Source organism: Nerophis ophidion, linkage group LG28, assembly GCF_033978795.1.
Source record: "Nerophis ophidion isolate RoL-2023_Sa linkage group LG28, RoL_Noph_v1.0, whole genome shotgun sequence".
In the NCBI taxonomy this organism is placed as follows: Eukaryota; Metazoa; Chordata; class Actinopteri; order Syngnathiformes; family Syngnathidae; genus Nerophis; species Nerophis ophidion.
The window spans coordinates 24,575,601-24,598,719 of NC_084638.1; the positions used below are offsets into that span (position 1 = coordinate 24,575,601).

General features: G+C 42.4%; 1 protein-coding gene and 1 long non-coding RNA gene across 4 annotated transcripts in view; one reads left to right on the top strand and one right to left on the bottom strand.

Moving 5' to 3' along the window:
• The window catches only part of LOC133544975 (uncharacterized), a 47,791-nt gene extending 42,632 nt beyond the window's left edge, over positions 1-5,159 (top strand). Inside the window, exons 2-8 of one of the 3 annotated variants that reach the window (XR_009804693.1) lie at positions 1,414-1,538; positions 1,650-1,934; positions 2,010-2,418; positions 2,510-2,835; positions 2,894-4,129; positions 4,210-4,510; positions 4,584-5,159. This is a non-coding gene — a long non-coding RNA (uncharacterized LOC133544975). Of the gene's footprint in view, positions 1-1,413; positions 1,539-1,649; positions 1,935-2,009; positions 2,419-2,509; positions 2,836-2,893; positions 4,511-4,583 lie in introns of all 3 variants that reach the window. The other 2 variants (XR_009804694.1, XR_009804692.1) reach the window with 2 other exon arrangements.
• A 7,911-nt stretch (positions 5,160-13,070) lies between these two features.
• Positions 13,071-22,756, bottom strand: LOC133544998 (zinc finger and SCAN domain-containing protein 2-like). The gene is made up of 2 exons (XM_061890273.1): positions 22,657-22,756; positions 13,071-16,029 (listed from the first exon to the last, which is right to left on the bottom strand). The coding sequence occupies exons 1-2, from the start codon at positions 22,739-22,741 to the stop codon at positions 14,750-14,752; spliced, it is 1,365 nt and encodes a 454-aa protein (XP_061746257.1). The 5' UTR covers positions 22,742-22,756; the 3' UTR covers positions 13,071-14,749.
• Between the last annotated feature and the right edge of the window lie 363 nt (positions 22,757-23,119).

The following is a 23,119-nucleotide window of genomic DNA, read 5'->3' on the forward strand; positions in this document are numbered from 1 at the left end:
ACATCAGCCGGACCCAGCAGCCACGGGCGCCCACACCACAAACAAACGGCAGCAGAAACAGCAGCTGCAATAGCCCCAGACAGCCAGAACCACCCTATCAAATCAAAGTGATCGGGAAAAAAAAACTGCGACCGGCAACCACACATTATTCGCAATTTTATCAATATTTAGATAACATATTTATATATACTCTGTAAATATATATGCTATATATGAATTGAATCATTTGTATAAATAACTGTCGTGTTTTGTATGTTTGATTTACAGTCCAATTCAACACACCTAATTTGTATTGCACATTTAAACAGGATAAATGTGTCAGTTAGTTGGTGACGAACCCCAAGATGCAGAGAAGGAGGCAGGCATTGAATGAGAAAACATGGTTTTGATTTACACACTACAACAAAACCAAACAAAGGGGTACAAACAAAAAGCGCTGTAAGAGGCGGATAACAAACTAAAAGAGCTAGCATGGGAGCTAGAAGATAATGACCTAGGCTATGAACAAACAAAACTGGAAGCAGGGAACAAAAGACAGTAAGCTATAAACAGCTACCAAATATAGCTTACCGCTACGCTGCAACGACACGACAGGAGCGACAATACAATACAATAATCCAGCGCTCGGCTGGAGGACAAAACAGGTTCAAATAGGAGCGGGCTGATTGACACCAGGTGTGGCCAGGTGCCAAACAGCCCTTAGGGAGAAAGACGGGAAATGACCAAAATAAAAGCGCTGACAGGAAACAAAGACATACACACAGGAAAAAGTAAAACAAAACCAAACTGTCAGGGACAAACCTGACAGTTTTGGCAGACCACACAACATGGATTTACGGCCATTTTTTGTGTGTCATGGCTTCGGCAGGGAGCTAACTCTACCGAGGTATGACGGGGCAGCCTAGGTGGCGAAAAAAGCCGCTAAGTCGTTGGTGGCCTGCGCGGTGCAGAAAGGCGAGGAGGTGAGAGAGTAAACCAGGGCATGCATCCGCCAGTCTGGAGGAGACCCCTGATGCGCCAAGCTCCAGTTTGGGCAGTACCGGGGTCAAACCTTCAAGTGGCTGCTGGGTAATGACGTGGGGTACGCCCGTAGCATCGTGGTGTTGCAACAGAAGGAGCGTGACAGCGAAGGCACCTCCCGGTCACCTCTCGTGGTTAACAAAAACGCACTGGGGTCATACGCACGACTCTTCCTGGTCATGGTCGCCGCCCTGCGCTCTCAGGCCGTGCTCATGGTGGAGACAACGTTCAGGGAGCTGGATGGCAGAGCAGTGGGTTTTGGGGCTCATGCCAAAAGTACACACTCTACATTGTATGAATCCCTCAACGGCGATGATCAATTGTAAATTTTAATTAAGATGATAGTGGAATACTTTCCATTGCACCTGTAACATATGTGTTGTGTCTATGCAGCTACTTACAATGGCTACAAGGCAAGCAGACCAAACCGGGTTCCACGATTCACGCCTTCCGGTGTTACATGTTGAAGCGTGACAAGGATGCACAAACGCAGACCGCGCCCGGACATGACGCCCCAGGTAAATGCAAACGATTCCCCAGGACGGCCCACTCAGGTCGCTTCTTCACAGCTAGGTCACACTCAACGCCCACCATGTCAGCCACATTTGTTTACTTGACTTTGTTTACAGGTGAAGAGAAGCCCACTGATGCCATGCTCCTTGAAGTGTCTATGGAGGTGGAATCTCAGCCTGAGTTTTCATCATCAATCATTGTCCAAAATATACACTCTTTTGAACTGAATTGAGCTGACTGAAATGTGGCGACAGCTTCTACCTCGCAGACGACGAGGACGCCGCCGGAAGCAGATCCTTCCCGCCGGAAGCAGATCCTTCCCGCCGGAAGCAGATCCTTCCCGCCTTACAGCTCTAATCGTCGGAGACGGTGCTGCGTCGCCCCTGACTTCAGGCGCCCAGGTACGAGCGCATTGCTGATGCAACGCGTGTGGTTATTCCAGCTAACGTGTTAATCGGGTGTTCCCTCTGTCACAGCTGCTGCCGGAAGACCAGCACGACTGGGTGGGATGTGCGCTTTTTGTCCGAGGTCCCAAGGGGAAAGTGGTTCTCAAGTCCAGGCCACGGCTGTGGTGGCATTCTCCCCAGCTGTTGCCGTATTACACGCAGCCCCCTGCCTCATCCGCTGTGTTTTTCCACTCGCGCTTTTTCCTGTGATGCTCGTACAAGCTTTGGGGCTGCAATCTCGAGTGCCAAAATAAAAATACAAGCTGCTGGGTTTCGGACTGTACAAGAGTCTGAGAAAGGTCTTGGACCTCAGTAACTGGTACTACATGACCACAGAGTACCTGGAGTGCCGCAAGAAATATGTTGCCTGGGTCAGCAACATTGTCGGGCAGCTGAGCACGGCAAAACAGGCGGGGTTCCCGGCGATCCTCACCTACAAGTGAGTCATCAAAAGAGCCAAGGATGTGTGTGTGGTGCATTTGTCTGAAATCTGCGTGACCTGACCATATGTTCCTCTCCCTCTTTAAAAGGTTATCTTGTGACATGAAGGTCATATGGCAGATGCAGGCTCGCACGCTGGGTACCAGTGCCACTCGACTTCGCTCCCACCTGATAAGTGGAGCACTCGCGAGAGTGGCAGACCCGGGCCGTCGAGTACCTGGAGGTGATGGCTCGCTTTCGCTCCGTCGGCTCCTTCCCGCTGCCGAGGGACTGCATCCTGCCCATGCGCCCGATACCAAGCGTTTCCTGGCTGGTGTCGGTATACGTGAGGGAGGTTCTTCCTCGCATGGAGCACACGAAGGCCAGGATTACGTCTACATTGGGAAGTATCCTGAAAATGGAATCCACCAAGGAGGTATGTCCGAAAAATGGCACTGACTACGATCGGATTAAATGTCTTTTGTTTTTCCTAGATGACCAAGAAGCTGGCAGGTGAAGCCGCGGGAACGGCTGCCTGGGTCACCAACGTCGGCAACGAGCTGGGCCAGGTGCTAATGTCGGTGGTGACGGCAGTAGAGGGGGACGGTCTGCTGGCCATGGCCCAGGGACTCATGCGCCGCCACCGGGAGACCAGCCGAGACCCTCCTCACGTGCTCTATGTGAACCGTGACTGCTGCTGCTCCGCCGCCGGACAGCTTAAGGCAGGGGTCCGAAACCTTTTTGGCTGAGAGAGCCCTGAAAGCCAAATACTTTAAAATGTATTTCCGTGAGAGCCATATCATATTTTTTAACACTGAATACAACTAAATGCGTGCTATTTTTAAGTAAGACCAACATTTTTAGAGTATAATAAGTCTCTAATTCTTTTTAATGACATTATTCCTTGCACAGGTGCGGTAGGAAACGGATGCATGAATTAAAATGCATGAGAATGTTTTATATTCTACGTTATTTTTAACACCGTAATTACCAGCGGAATTATTCATTACTTATCGTGTTAAGCAATGTCAGCTAAGATTTATCTGAGAGCCAGATGCAGTCATCAAAATAGCCACATCTGGCTCTAGAGCCATAGGTTCCCTACTCCTGGCCTAAGGTAAGGTTTTGATCTGCTGTGCTGTAGTTTTCAAACGGTGGCCTGCCCGGCATAACTTGGGTCCGTGTTATTAGGTGGCAGCTACGTTCGGCAAGTGGGACCGGCTGGTGGTGCGCTTGGACGCGTGGCACCTCATGCGCCGCTTTGCCAGGGGCGTTTCCACAGAGGGCCACACACTGTATGGCGAATTCATGAACAGACTCTCGTTTGCCATGTTTGAGTGGGATAAGGGAGACGTGAAGCGTCTGCGTGAGGCTAAGCAGACAGAGCATGGCGGGAATGCCCACGTCAAGCTGCTGAGCAAGGAGCTGCACCATAACTGCCGCACCAGAGAAGTGGAGAAAACCACGCGTCTTGCCCAAGAGGTGCTTGATCACTTGTGGGATGCCAAAAACAGCTTGGGCGTCAAGCTTTTTGACCAAGACAGGATGAGGGAGATCTGGAACACTCAGCTACGCCACTTGGGCTGCATCCAAGACCCGCCTTGCGTGGCGCTTTATACAAGGACTTCCACAGTGACCTAAGGAGGGGTGGCTCTTACGGTCTTCCGCTGCGAACGGGGCTCCCCTTCTCTAGAGAGCTTCCACCTGCACTTGTGCCGTTTTTATTCCTGGTAAAGTCTATGTAACTGTATCGATCGGGGCCACTGTTCCGGACGAGCGTGTCCAACACATTCTCTATACGATGCCACAGGTACGTCGGCCAGCGGCCTCCACTTCCAGGTTTACCTGGTCTGTGTAGGTGGAACGAGGACCGAGGAAGAGCGGCGGTGAGAAGGACCGATGCTGTCACGGTACAGTGTTACGACGCCGAGGCTGATCCGGACCGGCCCGACCCAGCAGACCTGAACAAAGATCAGGAGGACGAATACCAACTTGAGGATGATGACAGTTATGATGACGTGCCAGAGGGAATCGAACAGTATTGAGGGGACTGCGATTCCTTCGTGACTCCACCTCCCGACGATGAGCCAGCGGAAGAGAAGGAAGAAGAAGTAAGTGTTGTCTTTCTAATGATTTATCTGATGGTTTCAAACATGAGTAATAAAGATCTGTTTTTTAACACAGGGTGTGTTGGGTCCAGATGGGCACGGCGGATACCAGCCTGTCTGTCACTTGGCCACCGCCCTTCTTGCGCTACGGCGCCAAAAGTTTGTGCCGCCTCGGCAGGAGAGGCAGAAAATCGAACTTTGGCAAAAGCTGACGGACGGAGACAAAGCTCCTTTTGCCTCCCCCCCGCCACGCTCAAAAGCTGAACAAGTGACGCTTTAAGGTCTCCAGGCAGCACCACTCGGAAGCGGTGGCCAGTGTAAAATGGTAGTGTGTGAAACAATTTATTTTTTTAACTTGTGTCCTCGTGTTTGTCAGTCTTGTTTTGTGTGGGTTCACGGTGTGGCGCATATTTGTAACAGCGTTAAAGTTGTTTATTCAGCCACCCTCAGTCTGACCTGATCAAGTATCCTTGTATTAACTTATGTGTGTGTAAAATCCGCTTACATTGTGTGACTAGCACGGCACAATGTTTGGAAGTAGGAAAAGCGGACGTGATGCAAGTTTGTAGAGAACGCTGAAGGAAGTGCCATTAAAGGGGAACATTATCACAATTTCAAAAGGGTTAAAAACAATAAAAATCAGTTCCCAGTGGCTTGTTGTATTTTTTGAAGTTTTTTTCAAAATTTTACCGGTCTCGGAATATCGCTAAATAAAGCTTTAAAGTGCCTTATTTTCGGCTCTCTGCGAAGACACTGGCCATTTCCCTGTGACGTCATACAGTGCTGCCAATGTAAACAAACAATGGGAATACCACAGCAAGATATAGTGACATTAGCTCGGATTCAAAGTCGGATTTCAGCGACTTAAGCGATTCAACAGATTACGCATGTATTTAAAAAGATGGTTGGAGTATGAAAATATTGAAGAAGAAACTGAAGCTATTGAGCGAATAGCTTTTGACGCTATTCATAGCCATAGCATGGCCGAATAGCTGCGTTAGCATCGCCGGTAAAATGTGCGGACCAAACGATCAGGACTTTCGCATCTTTTGAAACTGGAGCAACTTAAATCCGTCGATTGGTAAGTGTTTTTTTCGCATTAAATGTGGGTGGAAGGAAACGTAATATAGTTGCAAATGCATCTACAGGTTATCCATACATCTCTGTACCATGTCTGCTTTAGCACCGCCGGTAAATAGCATGTTAGCATTGATTAGCGTAGCATGTTAGCATCGATTAGCTGGCAGTCAACATCAACAAAACTCACCTTTGTGATTTCGTTGACTATCGTTGCAAATGCATCTGCAGGTTATCCATACATCTCTGTGCCATGTCTACCTTAGCATCGCCGGTAAAATGTGGAGAAACTCCAGCACATTCAATGGGGGTCTGGCGGCAGACACTTTGGCATCTTCGGGCCAGTGGTGCAACTTGAATCCCTCCCTGTTAGTGTTGTTACACCCTCCGACAACACACCGACGAGGCATGAAGTCTCCAAAGTTCCAAAAAATAGTCAAAAAAACGGAAAATAACAGAGCAGAGACCCGGTGTTTGTAATGTGTTGAAAATGAAAAGGGCGGGTGCGTTACCTCGGCGACGTCACATTCTGACGTCATCGCTTCCAGCGCAATCAACAGAAAGGCGTTTAATTCGCCAAAATTCACCCATTTAGAGTTCGGAAATCGGTTAAAAAAATAGATGGTCTTTTTCTGTACCATCAAGGTATATATTGACGCTTACATAGGTCTGCTGATAATGTTCCCCGTTGATAAAACACGCCACCAATTTTGTTGTTAGGGTGGAAATCGAGAGAAATTTGGGAGAATGGTTCCCCCAGGAGATTTTTGGGAGGGGCACTGAACTTCGGGAGTCTCGGAAAGGTTGGCAAGTATGAGTATTATCTGTGTTAGAGCGGCATCGCCGCTGTATAATACCGGCAGGCCAGCTCTAATGTTTAATTTAATATTGCCTCAAGGGCCAAATGAAATTACAGGCCTGAGTTTGACACCCATGATGTAGAGCGAAACACTTGCTCAGGACAGAGAATCTCCTCTGGTAATGACAGACAGCAGACTGGCAGAAAAATGGGATTTTCCCCACTTAAATAGCCCCTAGCCCCGCCCACAAGCTGGGACCAATTTGACAGGGAGAATTAAGAAAAGTTATTTTGTAATTTACACCATAAATAACAGTCACATGTCTAAAAAGTATTCACATTGTACTTTTGTATTTGTAAAGCAGTCATTTTTGTACACAGTGTATTCAGGCTTAGACAACTTTTAAAGGTCCAGTGTCCCTCAGCAACACCCAGCTCCTGACAATCCTGGTTCAGCCTAAATTAGGCCTAATTAATCAAAGCAGGTGTGCTCACCTTTATAAAGCCCTCAGCCCCACCTTGACTCTTTTAGCCAGACATTCAGAGCCATGGTGAGTGAGAATGTTACAATTTGTTTGTCGAGCATGCTTTTCACTAACACGATTGCATGTTTGTAGTGTGTCCATGTTGAGCTTCCTAACAAATGTGCACGCTTTGAGAGGAAGCCAAAGGTCAAACAGTGATAGTGTGGGGTCAAACTGTCACAGTGGCCTAGTGGTTAGAGTGTCCACCCTGAGATCGGTAGGTGGTGAGTTCAAACCCCGGCCGAGTCATACCAAAGACTATAAAAATGCGACCTTGCTTGGCACTCGGCATCAAGGGTTGGATTTTGGGGTTAAATCACGATAAATTATTCCCGGGCGCGGCACCGCTGCTGCCCACTGCTCCCCTCACTTCCCAGGGGGTGGTCAAGGGGATGAGTCAAATTCAGAAGACATATTTCACCACACCTAGTGTGTGTGTGACAATCATTGGTACTTTAACTTTAAAGGGGGAACATTATCACAATTTCAGAAGGGTTAAAACCCCAAAATCAGTTCCCAGTGGCTTATTTTATTTTTCGAAGTTTTTTTCAAAATTTTACCCATCATGGAATATCCCGAAAAAAGGCTTTAAAGTGCCTGATTTTCGCTATGTGTATATCCACCCCCCCACCCCCCCACCCCCTTTTTCCTGTGACGTCACTTTGTGACGCCAATACAAACAAACATGGCCGATAGGACAGAAAGATATAGTGACATTAGCTCGGATTCAGACTCGGATTCAGACTCGGATTTCAGCGCCTTAAGCGATTCAACAGATTACGCATGTTTTGAAACGGATGGTTGGAGTTTGGAGGCAGATAGTGAAAACTGTCATGCCTGTAAGTTTATGTTTTGGTTTTGGTCAGGTTATGTTTAGTTTTTGGGACCTTTTAGTTCTGTCTTTTCACTTCCTGGTTTGTTTTGTTACCATAGCTACTCATTAGTTTACCCTAGTCACGCCCCGATCATCAGCCTCTCACACCTGTTTCTCATTACCACTGCTACTATTTAAGGATTTTACTTTCTGTCCATCAGTCTGGGATCTTCACACTCGCACACACGCTACCCATGCTGGACCTCCTTCATGCCCTCGTCCATAGTTCCAGGCCGTGTAAGTTTTTGTAGTTTTGTTTATAGTTTATTGTCTTTCATGCCACCGAGCAGTTGTTTTGTTTTCCTGTTTGTATTTTTGTAGCCAAGTTTTGTACCTCTTTGTGAGTGCCCTTAGTTTGTTTATTTTTTTGTATTTAGAATTCCAAATAAACAACCATGTACTCACAGTCACGTCTGGCTCGTCCCGTATTCTCTTTGCATCGAAGAAGCAAAAATAATCCATGTCCGGTTGTGACAAAAACAAAATTGAAGAAGAAACTGAAGCTGTTGAGCCATGTCACGACGGACAAAGGCAATGAGGACGAATTCGGCGATCGCCTTCTAACCAACGATTGCATCTTTTGACCGCTGGAGCAACTTAAATCCGTCGATTGGTGTTTGTTTGGCATTAAATGTGGGTGGAAGGAAAGGCTGGATGCAAATATAGCTACAAATGTACATACAGCTAGCCTAAATAGCATGTTAGCATCGATTAGCTGGCAGTCATGCCGTGCGCAAATATGTCTGATTAGCACATAAGTCAACATCAACAAAACTCACCTTTGTGATTTTGTTGACTGTATCGTTGGAAATGCATCTGCTTTGAGTGTCGCAGGATATCCAGACATCTCTGTCGTAGCATCGCAATCGCCGGTGAAATGTGCAGAACAAACGAGGGACTTTCGAATCTTTTGACACTGGTGCAACTTGAATTCGTCGATTGGTATGTGTTTGTTTGGCATTAAATGCGGGTGGAGGGAAAGGCTGGATGCAAATATAGCTACAAATGAGGCATAATGATGCAAAATGTACATACAGCTAGCCTAAATAGCATGTTAGCATCGATTAACACCCCATGTAAGTCAACTTGAATCCGTCCCTGATCGTGTTGTTACACCCTCCGACAACACACCGACGAGGCATGATGTCTCCAAGGTACGGAAAACAGTCGAAAAACGGAAAATAACAGCTGATTTGATTTGGTGAGTGTAATAAGATTGAGAAAATGGCGTATTGCTTCCTGTTGTAACGTCACGGGTGAAAGGTCATCGCTCCGACAGCGAACAATTGAAAGGCGTTTAAATCGCCAAATTCACCCTTTTAGGATCCGGAAATCGGTTAAAAAATATATGGTCTTTTTTTCTGCACCATCAAGGTATATATTGACGCTTACATAGGTCTGGTGATAATGTTCCCCTTTAACTATTGACATGCTACTGTTTAGCATTAGCAATTTCTCATGACGTTACCACCCACCAAATTAGTTAAACTATAACCAAGATGCACATTACAATCAAACAGCTGGTGTGTAATAAATACAATATTTACAGTATCAACAATTTTGGGGCGAAACACAATTTACACTACTGCCATCTAGTGTATTGGACTTGCAACTGTAAACAAACTTACGTGTAAATGACAATTTGAAAATAATAAAGCAAGATGTAACAAAAGGACAACAGTTATAACAAGCTCATTTTTAAATGTTGCAGTAAAAAAATAGATTTAATTATCAAAAAACAATATTAACACACACAAAAGTACCAAAAAGCGGTACGGTTGAGGACTGGTATTGATTTTGAGGTACCACAATTTGTGCCGCATCAGTTGAAATGTGAACGGTACCAATCTCTGCCAGCAAGTATTGTACTGGAAACTAATTTACAAACACAACTTCATCACACACAATACTCCACTAAGGAATTGTTCTTATATTAAAATTAGAAACAAATCCATCTTTGTACAGCAATGGTTTGAAAAAGGCATTTGGTCGCTGATGCACGTATTGAGTGATAAAAGTATTTTATTATTTAAAGATTTCATTAAGTATAACCTGCAAATAAAAAAAAGTACAAAAACTAAAAAGACAGGTTCAAAATAGTTTAATTACAGCATACCATCTTTTTTTATTCCTTACTATTTCTTCTTTACTGTATTTTCTCTGGAACAAAAACCAATACTCATAACTTGAAATGTTTCATTCTTTCAAAGGCAAAGTAGTTCATTTAAGAAAACAAAGACAAATTGAACACTTTAAATCATTTCTAAGGATGTTGTTTTGCAATTGAAGACAACGCTTGTTTGTTCTGTGATAGGGAAACAAAATAAACTATTTAATGAATGTATGCAAAGTAATTATCTGTGAAAGGATGTACAATATTGGCTTTTGCCTGACACTTCAAACTTTGATTAGTATTGATTTGGGATATTTAAAAATAAAACCTACATTAAAAAATTTTAAAACCCAATAATGGGAATGTCTGTTTTATCCACTAATGCAAGTTTGTAAAAAAAAAAAAAAAACATCCTTCCACAAAAAAAAAAAAAAAAAAAAAATATATATATATATATATATGTGTGGGAAAAATCAGAAGACTCAATCTCTACAGAACTGTTTCATGAGGGGTTCCCTCAATCATCAGATTTTAATGGAAGCATTCACATACAATGGTTTATATAGGGCACAGAGTGGGTAGGTACAGGCAGGCGTAGGGGCGTGGTGATTGGCTCATGTGATACCTAAGAGGTGTTTCCGTCTCTGACGGCATGCTGATATGATTTCACTGCACTTGTTGAGTGATGACAGGTCTGGGTGATATATAATAAACAGTTTCTCTTTTATAGGTTGCATCTTTTATTACCATTGTTGTAAGGTGTGCTGGATGCAAGAATGTTCCATGTTATTGAATATTCAACATTATTGTCTTTGAGGTTCCAAATGTGCTTGCTGAGTTCTGTAGCACTCCGTAAGGTCTGATTTCTAAAAGAGGCCTTGTGATTATTCCATCTAGCTTTAAATTCTCCTTTGGTTAATCCTACGTACATGTCGGATGTGTTAATGTCCTTGCGTGTTACCTTTTCTTGGTAAACGACTGATGTTTGAAAGCAACCCCCGTTGAGGGGGCAATCATATCAGCATGCCATCACAGACGGAAACACCTCCTAGGTAACACATGAGCCAATCAACACGGCCCTACCCCTGCCTGTACCCACCCACTCTGTGCCCTATATAAACCATTGTATGTGAATGCTTCCATTAAAATTTCCTGATGATTGAGGGAACCCCTCATGAAACACTTCTGTAGAGATTAAGTAGTCTTGTGATTTTTCTCACACATACATATTGCGCTCTACCACCAAGACATTATATATATCCATCCATCCATTTTCTACCGCTTATTCCCTTTCGGGGTCGCGGGGGGCGCTGGCGCCTATCTCAGCTACAATCGGGCGGAAGGCGGGGTACACCCTGGACAAGTCGCCACCTCATCGCAGGGCCAACACAGATAGACAGACAACAGTCACACTCACATTCACACACGAGGGCCAATTTACTGTTGCCAATTAACCTATCCCCAGGTGCATGTCTTTGGAGGTGGGAGGAAGCCGGAGTACCCGGAGGGAACCCACGAATTCACGGGGAGAACATGCAAACTCCACACAGAAAGATCCCGAGCCTGGATGACATTATATATATATGTATATATATATGTATATATATATATATATATATATATATATATATATATATAATCCCAACACAATCATATTACAAAAGAGAGTAATAAAGATCATTAACAAAATAGATTATAGAGACCCAACAAATGATTCATAAAGTCACATTTTAAAAGTTAATAACACCACTGTTCAAATGATGTATAAAGTAAATAATAATATGATTCCATAAGTGGTCGAGGAGATGTTTCAGATATGAACCAGTATATATGCATATCATATGCATATATACTATGGGATCACTAACAATTAAACACAAATATGTAATATTTAAATATTTCAAACTATGTAATCTATAAATGGGCTTCACGGTGGCAGAGGGGTTAGTGCGTCTGCCTCACAATACGAAGTTCCTGCAGTCCTGGGTTCAAATCCAGGCTCGGGATCTTTCTGTGTGGAGTTTGCATGTTCTCCCCGTGAATGCGTGGGTTCCCTCCGGGTACTCCGGCTTCCTCCCACTTCCAAAGACATGCACCTGGGGATAGGTTGATTGGCAACACTAAATTGGCCCTAGTGTGTGAATGTGAGTGTGACTGTTGTCTGTCTATCTGTGTTGGCCCTGCGATGAGGTGGCGACTTGTCCAGGGTGTACCCTGCCTTCCGCCCGATTGTAGCTGAGATAGGCGCCAGCGCCCCCCGCGACCCCGAAAGGGAATAAGCGGTAGAAAATGGATGGATGGATAATCTATAAATGTAAAAGTAGAGCTGGGCGATATATTGATATATATGATATATAGCGGGTTTGTCTCTGTGCGATATAGAAAATGACTATATCGTAATATTCGAGTATACGTTCTCACGTAGTTGCTTTTAGCTGCGGGCGTACACTTCAGGCTCTTTCCACTCTTTCTTGTGTCTCCTCTCAGACAAGCAGGCAAACCTTACACACGTCACGTCATACGTCACACACTGTCACGTCATACGTCACACACTGTCACGTCATACGTCACATACGTGTCTGCCCTCACAGAGCAGAGAGGTAGCAGACTGGACTAAGTTAGCTGCTAACGTAGCCGTACGAGAGAAAGATGCTGCGGATCTGGTAACAAATGAAGGAAGAATTAATTCCCAATAAAGACAGCAGGGTTTCCATCGTCAGGCGGTGGTTCGGCTTCAAGTGGGAATATGTCGAACGGACAAGCGTAATTTGTCAAGTGTGGGGGGAAAAAAGCGTTGTTATAAAAAGTAGCGTTACTGTTAATATGTAGCATCGTTTGAAAAGTCACTCGCTAGAGAATGAAGAGAATTTCATAACTCTAGTATCATACCACAAAGTGAAGGATGAATATTATTTGATTTCCTATTATGCAGCTCCTTTTTATTTGACACTTAAAATGTCTCCGACAATCTTGCACTTCATGTTTTGGAAATGACTTGAATGTTTGTGCCATTGCTTAATAACTTTAATAAATACACTTTTGGTCAATCGACTTAGTTCTGATTTCCCTCTCTGCATGAAAGTTGAAAAGTAGCATACAGTTGTGATCAAAATGATTCAACCCCCACACAATTTTGGTGTTTTAGCAAGTTAGACATTTATTCCGTATTTTGTTTATGGTCATATCAAATAAAGATGTGTCAAATAGACAAATGCAACCTAAATTGTAACACTGTATTTTACAAAATACCAAAAAAGGACATTTTTCTTAATATCTCATTGACAAAATGATTCAACCCCCTAGTTCCATGCATCTTTAGTACTTAGTAGAACAGCCTTTGGCAGTAATGACATCCTTCAAAGGTGATACATAAGCAGACACAAGCTTCTTGCAAGCATCTACAGGTCTGGCGACTGTGAAGGCCACTCCAGAGTCTTCCAGCCCTTCTTCTGCAACCACTCTGATGTTGATTTGGAGGTATGCTTGGGATCCTTGTCCTGTTGGAAGGTCCAACGTCTCCCAAGCCTCATCTTCCTCACTGACTTCATGACATTTGCAGCTAATATATCCTGCTAGGAAATAGAATTCATAATGTCTTGAACGCGCTGGAGATTCCCGGTACCTGAGGCAGAGAAACAGCCCCAGAGCATGATTGACCCCCCCACCATGCTTAACAGTAGGAAAGGTGTTCTTCTCTTTGTAAGCTTCATTTTTTCTCCTCCAGACATAACGTTGATTCATAGGCCCAAAGAGTTCCACTTTTGTCTCATCACTACATAGAACAGTTTCCCAAAACCTTTGGGGTTTGTCCAGATGATTTTTGGCATACTGAAGTCTATTTTCCTTGTGCCTGGAAGTCAGAAGTGGGGTGCGCCTGGGAGTTCTGGCATGGAGGCCTTCATCTCGTAGTGCGCACCTTATTGTCTGGGACGAAACCTGCGTTCCCCCCTCTGCAATGTCCCGTTGTAGTTCTCAGCTGTTACCCGGGGGTTTTTCACCACTGTACGCACACAGCATCCTCTTTCTACCACGCCCAGGTAGTGTTTCCACTGTGCCTTTAGCTTTAAACTTGCGAATTATGCTCCCAACTGTGTCTCTTGGAATGTGTAATGTCTTTGCTATTTTCTTACATCCATATCCTTTCTTATAAAGAGAAAGTACCTCCTTTCTTGACTTCTTTGACCACTCCCTGGACTTCACCATGTTGCAAATACACCATTGACCATCTAAAAGAAGCTGAGCGTCACAGTCTTTTTCAATCAGTTTAATTGTTGCTCGTTATGGTTCTAATCACATCTACAGGTGTTTTCAACACCTGATTGAAAAGACCTTATTCAAATTCTGTTCTCAAGAGTTATGATCTTCAAGGGGTTGAATAATTTTGTCAAAGAGATATTAAATTTGGTATGTTACAAAATATAATGTTGTAATTCAAGTTGCATTTGTCTATTTAATGCATCTTTATTTGATATGACTATAAACGAAATACAGAATAAATGTACAACTTGCTAAAACACCAAAATTGTGTGGGGGTTGAATAGTTTTGATCACAACTGTATATGAATGCAGTATGAAGAATAATGTTTTAATGTAGACACATAGAAATCATCATACTGCTCTGATTATATGTATCAAGTGTTCATTCAAGTTCAAGGCAAAATATCGTAATATATATCATATCGTGATATGGCCTAAAAATATCGCAAAATTTAAAAAAGGCAATATCGCCCAGCTCTATGTGGAAGCATATAAAAAAGATTGTTACACAAACAACATTGTCACAAATGTGTTATGTGTTGATGTTGTTACAAAGTCAAAATTAAAGTTTTGACAGTTTATTTCAAATCCTGCATTTTTATTTGCTGCTGCTGTTCTCACCAGCACACTTGTGTTTCGTACACTTGTACTTAGAAGACAATCTTTCACCACACACACTGCAACTCAACACTTTCTCACCTGGGTGTGTTCTCATGTGTCTTACAAGGTTTGGTCGTTCACAGAAGCTTCTATTGCAGATTGAACATGAATGTGATTTTTCACCAGTGTGTGTTCTAGTGTGTCTTTTCAAATGTTGACTTTCTGTAAAACCTTTACCACAGGTTGAGCAGGAAAACGGTTTTTCGCCAGTGTGCGTTCTCATGTGTACTTTCAAATATTGACTTTGTGTAAAACCTTTACCACAGGTTGAACAGGAAAAAGGTTTAACACCGGTGTGCGTTCTCATATGTACTTTTACAGACTGTCGATGTACAAAATCTTTACCACAAATTGAACAGGAAAAAGTTTTCTCTCCACTGTGTATTGTCATGTGTTCTTTCAAACTCTGACTTTGTGTAAAACCTTTACCACAGGTTGAACAGGAAAAAGGTTTTTCACCAGTGTGTGTTCTCATGTGCACTTTCAAATTGTGACTTTTTGTAAAACCTTTACCACATACTGAGCAGGTAAAAGGTTTTTCTCCAGTGTGACTTCTAATGTGTCTTCTACAATTACTACGGTCATTAAACGTTTTGTCGCATAGAGAACATTTAAAGCGAGTGTTGTCAGTGTGACATGTCTTATCATCTTTAGAGTCTTCATCATCAGTGTCTGGAGAGTGTGAGGTTGTGTCCTCACTATCTGATAGTGGAGCTAAGAGCTTGTCTGCTTGTGATCCTCCACAGTGGTCTCCATCAGCTTCTGTTGTCATGTGTTGTGTTGAGCTGCTGCTTGGAGGCTCCCCCCCTACCCTCGCCTCACTTTCACCTTTGACCTCATCACCTTCACTCTTCACAATGACTCTCATCACTGGGAACTCCTCCAACCATTTAGGCTGACTGATGCTGTGTTCCTCCTCTTCCTCTTTAATGTGCGGCTCTTGTTCCGCCTCGTTCTCCTTAAAGTGAGGGGTCAGTGGGTCCTCCTCTTCATTTTTGATGTGTAAGAGCAGTGGGTCTTCCGCCTGCCCTTTAATGTGAAGGGTCACTTCATCATTATGGGTCCGTGGCGTCTCGTCTTCCTCTTTAACTTTGGGGGACTGCGGCTCATCCCCTCCCTCTTTAATTTGTTTGGAATGTAGTACCTCTTCTTCCTCATGTATGTGGGAGGAATGTGGTTCTTCCTCCTGCTCATGAGGAAGATGTTCTTCATCGACGTCTGCGGGACAGGAGAAAACAAACATTCTTTAGAAAAGTCCAGCTTTGCTCAGTCACATGAGACATTATCCTGCACCAACATATGATCTCACAATCTCATCAGTTTTCCCTCACAGCAGTCAGGGTACTACCAGCTGACACATGAAGAAGACTGTGGAGGGAGGTGTGGCCAGCAAAGGTCACCGCCTCTGTCCATGGTGCTGAGGACAGAGCACCATCAGACAGGGGCGTGGCAGTGCCGACGGCAAGACACAGCTGGCAGGTGATTAGATTTCACAGGTGGTACGTGTTAATCTTATCATCTGATGTCTTTAAGAGTAAGCTGCCAGGAGCAGGAGGGGATAGAGAGGATACGGACGTGGCTGAAAACTATGCTAAAACATGTGAGTATCAAAACCTTGTTAAAACCTGCACGCAAGGTACCTTTGCCGTGTCTGACAGTGGGACTGCGAGGAAGCAACGTACACAAAGACCTTCAGGGGAATGCCTTCCCTGGCCAAGGTCAAATCCACCAAATTCATATAAAAACATCCTAAAAGTCATTACTGCAATCCTTAATTGTAGACGCCATACGTGTGCCGTTCTCTCTCTGAATAAGTCATATACACACACAGGAAATAATGTACCACATGCCAGCCTCCGCGCAGTAGTACTAGTGATGAGCTCCCCCTGCTGGTGGACAATAATTGCAATGAGTTTAATATTCATCTTTAGAGACATGTCCGCTGTAAAAAGAAAAAAAGCGTGAACACAGTCAACACCTGTTTTCCCGTCCAGTCACTGCTGGATTATCGTATTGTGTGTCGCTCTTGTCATTGCTACCTGTCGTGTTGTATGATATCTTGTCTATGCAGCGTTGCGGTAAGCTATATTCGATAGTGGTTTGTAGCTTATTGTCTTTTGTTTGTTTTCTTATTACAAGTACGACTTCTGTTTTCCTGCTAGATACCTGTTAGCTTCCACGCTAGGCCTTTTTGTTTGTTATCCGCCCACATGCGCGCTTTTTTGTTTGTACCCTTTGTTTGGTTTAGTTCTAGTATTTTATATTAAAACCATGTTTCCTTATTCAATGCCTGCTTCCGTCTCTGCATCTTGGGGTTTGTCAACAACAAACTTTTGACACACTGGACCACAACTCTTCTTCACTGACCTTCCCAAAATAATAATCTAATCAATAATCACTGAACTCAACAAAAAATAAGGCATATTATTTCAACTATGACTTACCGAGTCACAGAATTGGCTAATACAACAAAATCCGCTGCTCAAGTGGAATATCAGGGAAATTGACATGAATGTAAGAGAAATGTTGTCATTGTGAGGAGAGGCAACATTTGTTAAGGAGAATAATGTGTTCTGGACCACTCATTTATCCTCTAAACACGCAACCGCCCTGTCCTTGACGCGTTCATTCGAAATAGCGACTAAACCACAAAGCTAAAGCTAGAAAGGAAAATCCAAGCACTTACAACACATCTCATCTGCTTGTGTGTTTTGTCATGCATGTTGCATATTTGTTACATTTTGGTTAATTGTAAAAAAAATTAAAATGGATCTCAATTCTGTCTTCTGGGGAATAAACAGGAGAGACGTTTGTGTTCTTAAAGGGGAACATTATCACCAGACCTATGTAAGCGTCAATATATACCTTGATGTTGCAGAAAAAAACACCATATGTTTTTTCAACCGATTTCCGAACTCTAAATGGGTGAATTTTGGCGAATTAAACGCCTTTCTGTTTATCGCTCTCTTTGCGACGTCAACGCCATGTTTCCCTACCCCATCGAGTCAAATCAGCTCTGTTATTTTCCGTACCTTGGAGACATGCCTCGTCGGTGTGTTGTCGGAGGGTGTAATAACACGACGGATTCAAGTTGATTTACGTAAAATGTGCATCGATTAGCACGGCATGCTAATCAATGCTAACATGCTATTTAGTTTAGCTGTGTGCATTATGCCTATTTGTAGCTATATTTACATCTAGCCTTTCCCTCCACCTACATTTAATGCCAAACAAACACTTACCAATCGACGGGTTTAAGTTACTCCAGTGTCAAGAGATGCCAGAGTCCCTCGTTTGGTTTTTGTTAAAAAAAAAATGTGTAAACTGTGTGTGAATTATCAAAAAACTTTCAGATCTCTTTTATTTAATTGAGTAGTTGAGAGCTGTCCTTCTTCGACCAAGCAAAGTCTTGGGGCATTCCACTGTGTACGTTGGAATGCGACGAGAGGGGTTTTCTTTTGTCCTCAAAGACCTGCCGAAGCTGAGATCAGGACGAGCTCATCTTTTGTCTTCAACGTGACCAAAAACAATGACTGTTTATTTACTCCCCATTCCTGTTTTGCCGAAGCTGAGACCAGGACGAGCCCGGACCCGAGGCATCGTCTTGTTTTGTTCAATGTGACCGACAACAGTGACTGTGTGTATGCTCCCCATTCCTGTTTTGACATGTGTTGTTGCGTAAACATTGAATATCCAAATAAAAGAGGAGACGAAAACCTTTTCGTCATAGCTTGGTGCAGGAACTGTGCAAGGTGTACAGAGGCCATGTCTCTCCTCAGATCTGAGTCCAAATTTAACTCTGTCTCTGTTTGATTCTTTGCCTTTTTGTCTTGTTTAATAGATGTCAACAGTGTTTGAACCGGACATCTTCTACCGGCGATGTTACGACAGAGATGGTACAGAGATGACAAGAATGTCTGGATATCCTGCGACACTCAAAGCAGATGCATTCTTAACGATAAAGTCAACGAAATCACAAAGGTGAGTTTTGTTGTTACTGACTTATTGATCCAGTGTCAATGCCAAAGTCCTGATCGGTTGGTCTGCACATTTTACCGGCGATGCTAACGCAGAATAGCGTTAGCATGGCCGAATAGCGCCAATAGCTATTCGCTCAATAGCTTCAGTTTCTTCTTCAATTTCGGTTTTGATATCTGCCATCCGTTTCAATACATGTGTAATCTGTTGAATCGCTTAAGTCGCTGAAATCAGAGTCTGAATCCGAGCTAATGTCGCTATATCTTGCTGTGCTATTCGCCATTGTTTGTATTGGAATCGCTATGTGACGTCACAGGGAAATGGACAGTCGCTTGAGCAAATAGCGAAAATCAAGCACTTTAAAGCTTTTTTTAGGGATATTCCGGGAGATGTAAAATTTTGAAAAAAACTTTGAAAAATAAAATAAGCCAGTGGGAACTGATTTTTTGGGGTTTTAACCCTTCTGAAATTGTGATAATGTTCCCCTTTAATATTCAGTAGAGATCTCCGATAATGGCTTTTTTGCCGATATCCCGATATTGTCCAACTCTTAATTACCTATTCCGATACCAACCAATATATACAGTATAGTCGTGGAATTAACACATTATTATGCCTAATTTTGTTGTGATGCCCTGCTGGATGCATTAAACAATGTAACAACGTTTTCCAAAATAAATTAAGTGAAGTTATGGAAAAAAACGCCAACATGGCGCTGCCATATTTATTATTGAAGTCACAAAGGACATTTTTTTTTTAAGATGCCTCAAAACAGCAGCTTGGAATTGAAAACATGCTTTTTTAGGGAGGAGGTGAGGTGGACGGGGTTGGGAGTGGGGGGGTAGGGACTAGCGGGGGGTGTATATTGTAGCGTCCCTGAAGAGTTAGTGCCGTAAGGGCTTTTGGCTATTCGTTCTGTTGTGTTACGGTGTCCTCCCGACATGTTTGTCCTTCTTGTTTGGTGTGGGTTCACAGTGTGGTGCATATTTGTAACAGTGTTAAAGTTGTTTGTACAGCCACCCTCAGTGTGACCTGTATGGCGGTTGACCAAGTATGCCTTGCATTCACTTATGTTTGTGAAAAGCGTACAGGTTATGTGATTGGGCCGGCACGCAAAGGTTTATTGGCGCCCTGCACTTCTCCCTATGTCCGTGAAATAACAGAAGAATAAGTGATTATTAAATGTTAGCAGAAGTGCAGATTTAACATGTTAAAACAGGAAATAAGCAGATATTAACAGTAAATAAACTAGTAGATTAATAATTAATTGTATACCACTTGTCCTTGATAATTTTGACAAAATAATAGAATGATGAATGACACAATATGTTACTGCATATGTTAATTGGCTACCCAGTGGCCTAGATCAGTAGGTTGTGAGTTCAAACCCCGGCCGAGTCATACCAAAGACTATAAAAAAAATGGGACCCATTGCCTCCCTGCTTGGCACTCAGCATCAAGGGTTGGAATTAGGGGGTTAAATCACCAAAAATGAATCCCGGGCGCGGCACCGCTGCTGCCCACTGCTCCCCTCACCTCCCAGGGGGTGATCAAGGGGACAAATTCCACCACACCTAGTGTGTGTGTGTGTGTGTGACAATCATTGGTACTTTAACTTAACTTGTTTACTTACTACTAAAAGACAAGCTGTGTATTATGTTCAGTATTTTATTGAAGCCCTTAATTTCAATAATGTACCCTAATTTCTTTTTTGTTAAAATAAAGCAAATAATGCAATTTTTTTGTGGTCCCCTTTTTTTAGGAAAGCACCGACAAGTATCGATAAATTTATTACACATACCGAAATAAAGGTATCGGGACAACACTAATGTAAATACATCCATTTTCTACCTTTTGTCCCTTTATGTATATATTTGTGTGTATATATATACCGTATTTCCTTGAATTGCCGCAGGGCATATAGTATGCGCCTGCCTTGAATTAATGCCGGGTCAAACTCGCTTCCCAAAATAATTAGAGTGACACTTCCCCTGTCATCATTTTCAAAATGGAGGAGGCTGATTTTAATACCGGTCATTTGAAATCGCATAAAGAGAAGAAGATCAGGAGCTATTCAGTAGGATTTAAGGTCCAAGTTTACATCACACTCAAATTTTTACTGCATACCTTTGGTAAGTGCCGGAGTGAGAAGAGGTTTTAAAATAATTAGCGCATGCTTACTTTTACCTCATGCCGTTGGTAAGCGCAGGAGTGAGAAGAGGTTTTAAATTAATTAGCGCCCCGGCGGCAATTCAAGGAAATACGGTGTATGTATATGTATATATATATGTATATATATATATATATATATATATATATATATATGTGAGTGTGTGTTCTTTTAAACCCCTATTAGTAACAAGCTATTCATTCATTTTTAGTTTTTTTGTAATGTTTTTGTTTTTACTTTAAGTAAGTTGAGAATAAGGCACTTTAATGTTTGTGGCTATTGTGATTATAATACATATTACAAATGTTATAAGGCAGTGGTTCTCAAATGGGGGTACTTGAAGGTATGCAAAGGGGTATAAAATATTCTAAAAATAGCAACAATTCAAAAATCCTTCATAAATATATTTATTTGTGTGAAGTGAATTATATTTATATATCGCTTTTCTCTAGTGACTCAAAGCACTTTACATAGTGAAACCCGATATCTAATTTTTTACATAGAAACCAGGGTGGGTGGCACTGAGAGGAGGGTAAAGTGTCTTGCCCAAGGACACAACGGCAGTGACTAGAATGGCAGAAGCGGGAATCGAACCTGCAACCCTCAAGTTGCTGGCACGGCCACTCTACCAACCGAGCTATATTATTGAATAATACTTCAACAAAATATGAATGTAAGTTCATAAACTGTGAAAAGAAATGCAACAATGCAATATTCAGAGTTGACAGCTCGATTTTTTTGTGGACATGTTCCATAAATATTGATGTTAAAGATTTATTTTTTTGTGAAGAAATGTTTAGAATTAAGTTGATGAATCCAGATGGATCTCTATTACAATCCCCAAAGAGGGCACTTTAAGTTGATGATTACTTCTGTGTGTAGAAATCTTTATTTATAATTGAATCACTTGTTTATTTTTCAACAAGTTTTTAGTTATTTTCATATCTTTTTTTTTCCGAATAGTTCAAGAAAGACCACTACAAATGAGCAATATTTTGCACTGTTATACAATTTAATAAATCAGAAACTGATGACATAGTGCTGTATTTTACTTCTTTATCTCTTTTTTTCCAACCAAAAATGCTTTGCTCTGATTAGGGGGTACTTGAATTAAAAAAATGTTCACAGGGGGTACATCACTGAAAAAAAGTTGAGAACCACTGTTATAAGGGACAAGCGGTAGTAAATGGGTGGATTGATGGATGTTTTTGTCAATAATCAAATATACAGTTAGTAAACATGTGAGAGTAAGAAGTAAACAAACCTGTTCTGTGTAACACAACTTGATGTTTCTTGAAAACAGCCTCCAGTAGTTGATTGTAATCCTCTTTTGTTCTAGAAAGTTCCGCCTCGTATTCTGCTATCGTTCTTTCGAACACTACAAATATTTCTTCAACGGCAGCAGTTAGTCGCTGATCCACCAACGCTCTCAACATGTGTAATGTAGACATTTTCACACAATCACAAGACTTTACTCTCACACTTGATCTCTACTTAGCGATGTGTTGATAACTTCTGTGTCTTCTGTTAGCAGCTAACAAGTTAAGCTAACTAGCGAGCTAACTAACAAGCAAAGATAGCAGGAGAAGCGGCACAGTGCTTCTAGCGCATCGAGACGACTTCATCCTTGAATAAAGAATCAAAGATGTATTGTAGACGACGTAAATAGTTCAAACATGAGAACAAATAAGACTGACTTATTAGCATCTTGCTCACTTCTTTCTCCTTCGATGTGCTTTCACGACAGTCAGCACGCTTTACGTTCTTCTTCTTCATCTTCATTTTATGGCGGGTCACAACCAAGGTTATAAGTGCACACCGCCACCTACTGTACTGTTACAGACTATGTTGGTATATACCAGGGGTCACCAACGCCGTGCCCGCGGGCACCAGGTAGCCCGTAAGGACCAGATGAGTCGCCCGCTGGCCTGTTCTAAAAATAGCTCAAATAGCAGCACTTACCAGTGAGCTGCCCGTATTTTATTTTATTTTATTTATTTACTAGCAAGCTGGTCTCGCTTTGCTTGACATTTTTAATTCTAAGAGAATCTGAAAATCCAAGAAAATATTTTAAAGACTTGGTCTTCACTTGTTTAAATAAATTCATTTATTTTTTTACTTTGCTTCTTATAACTTTCAAAAAGACAATTTTAGAGAAAA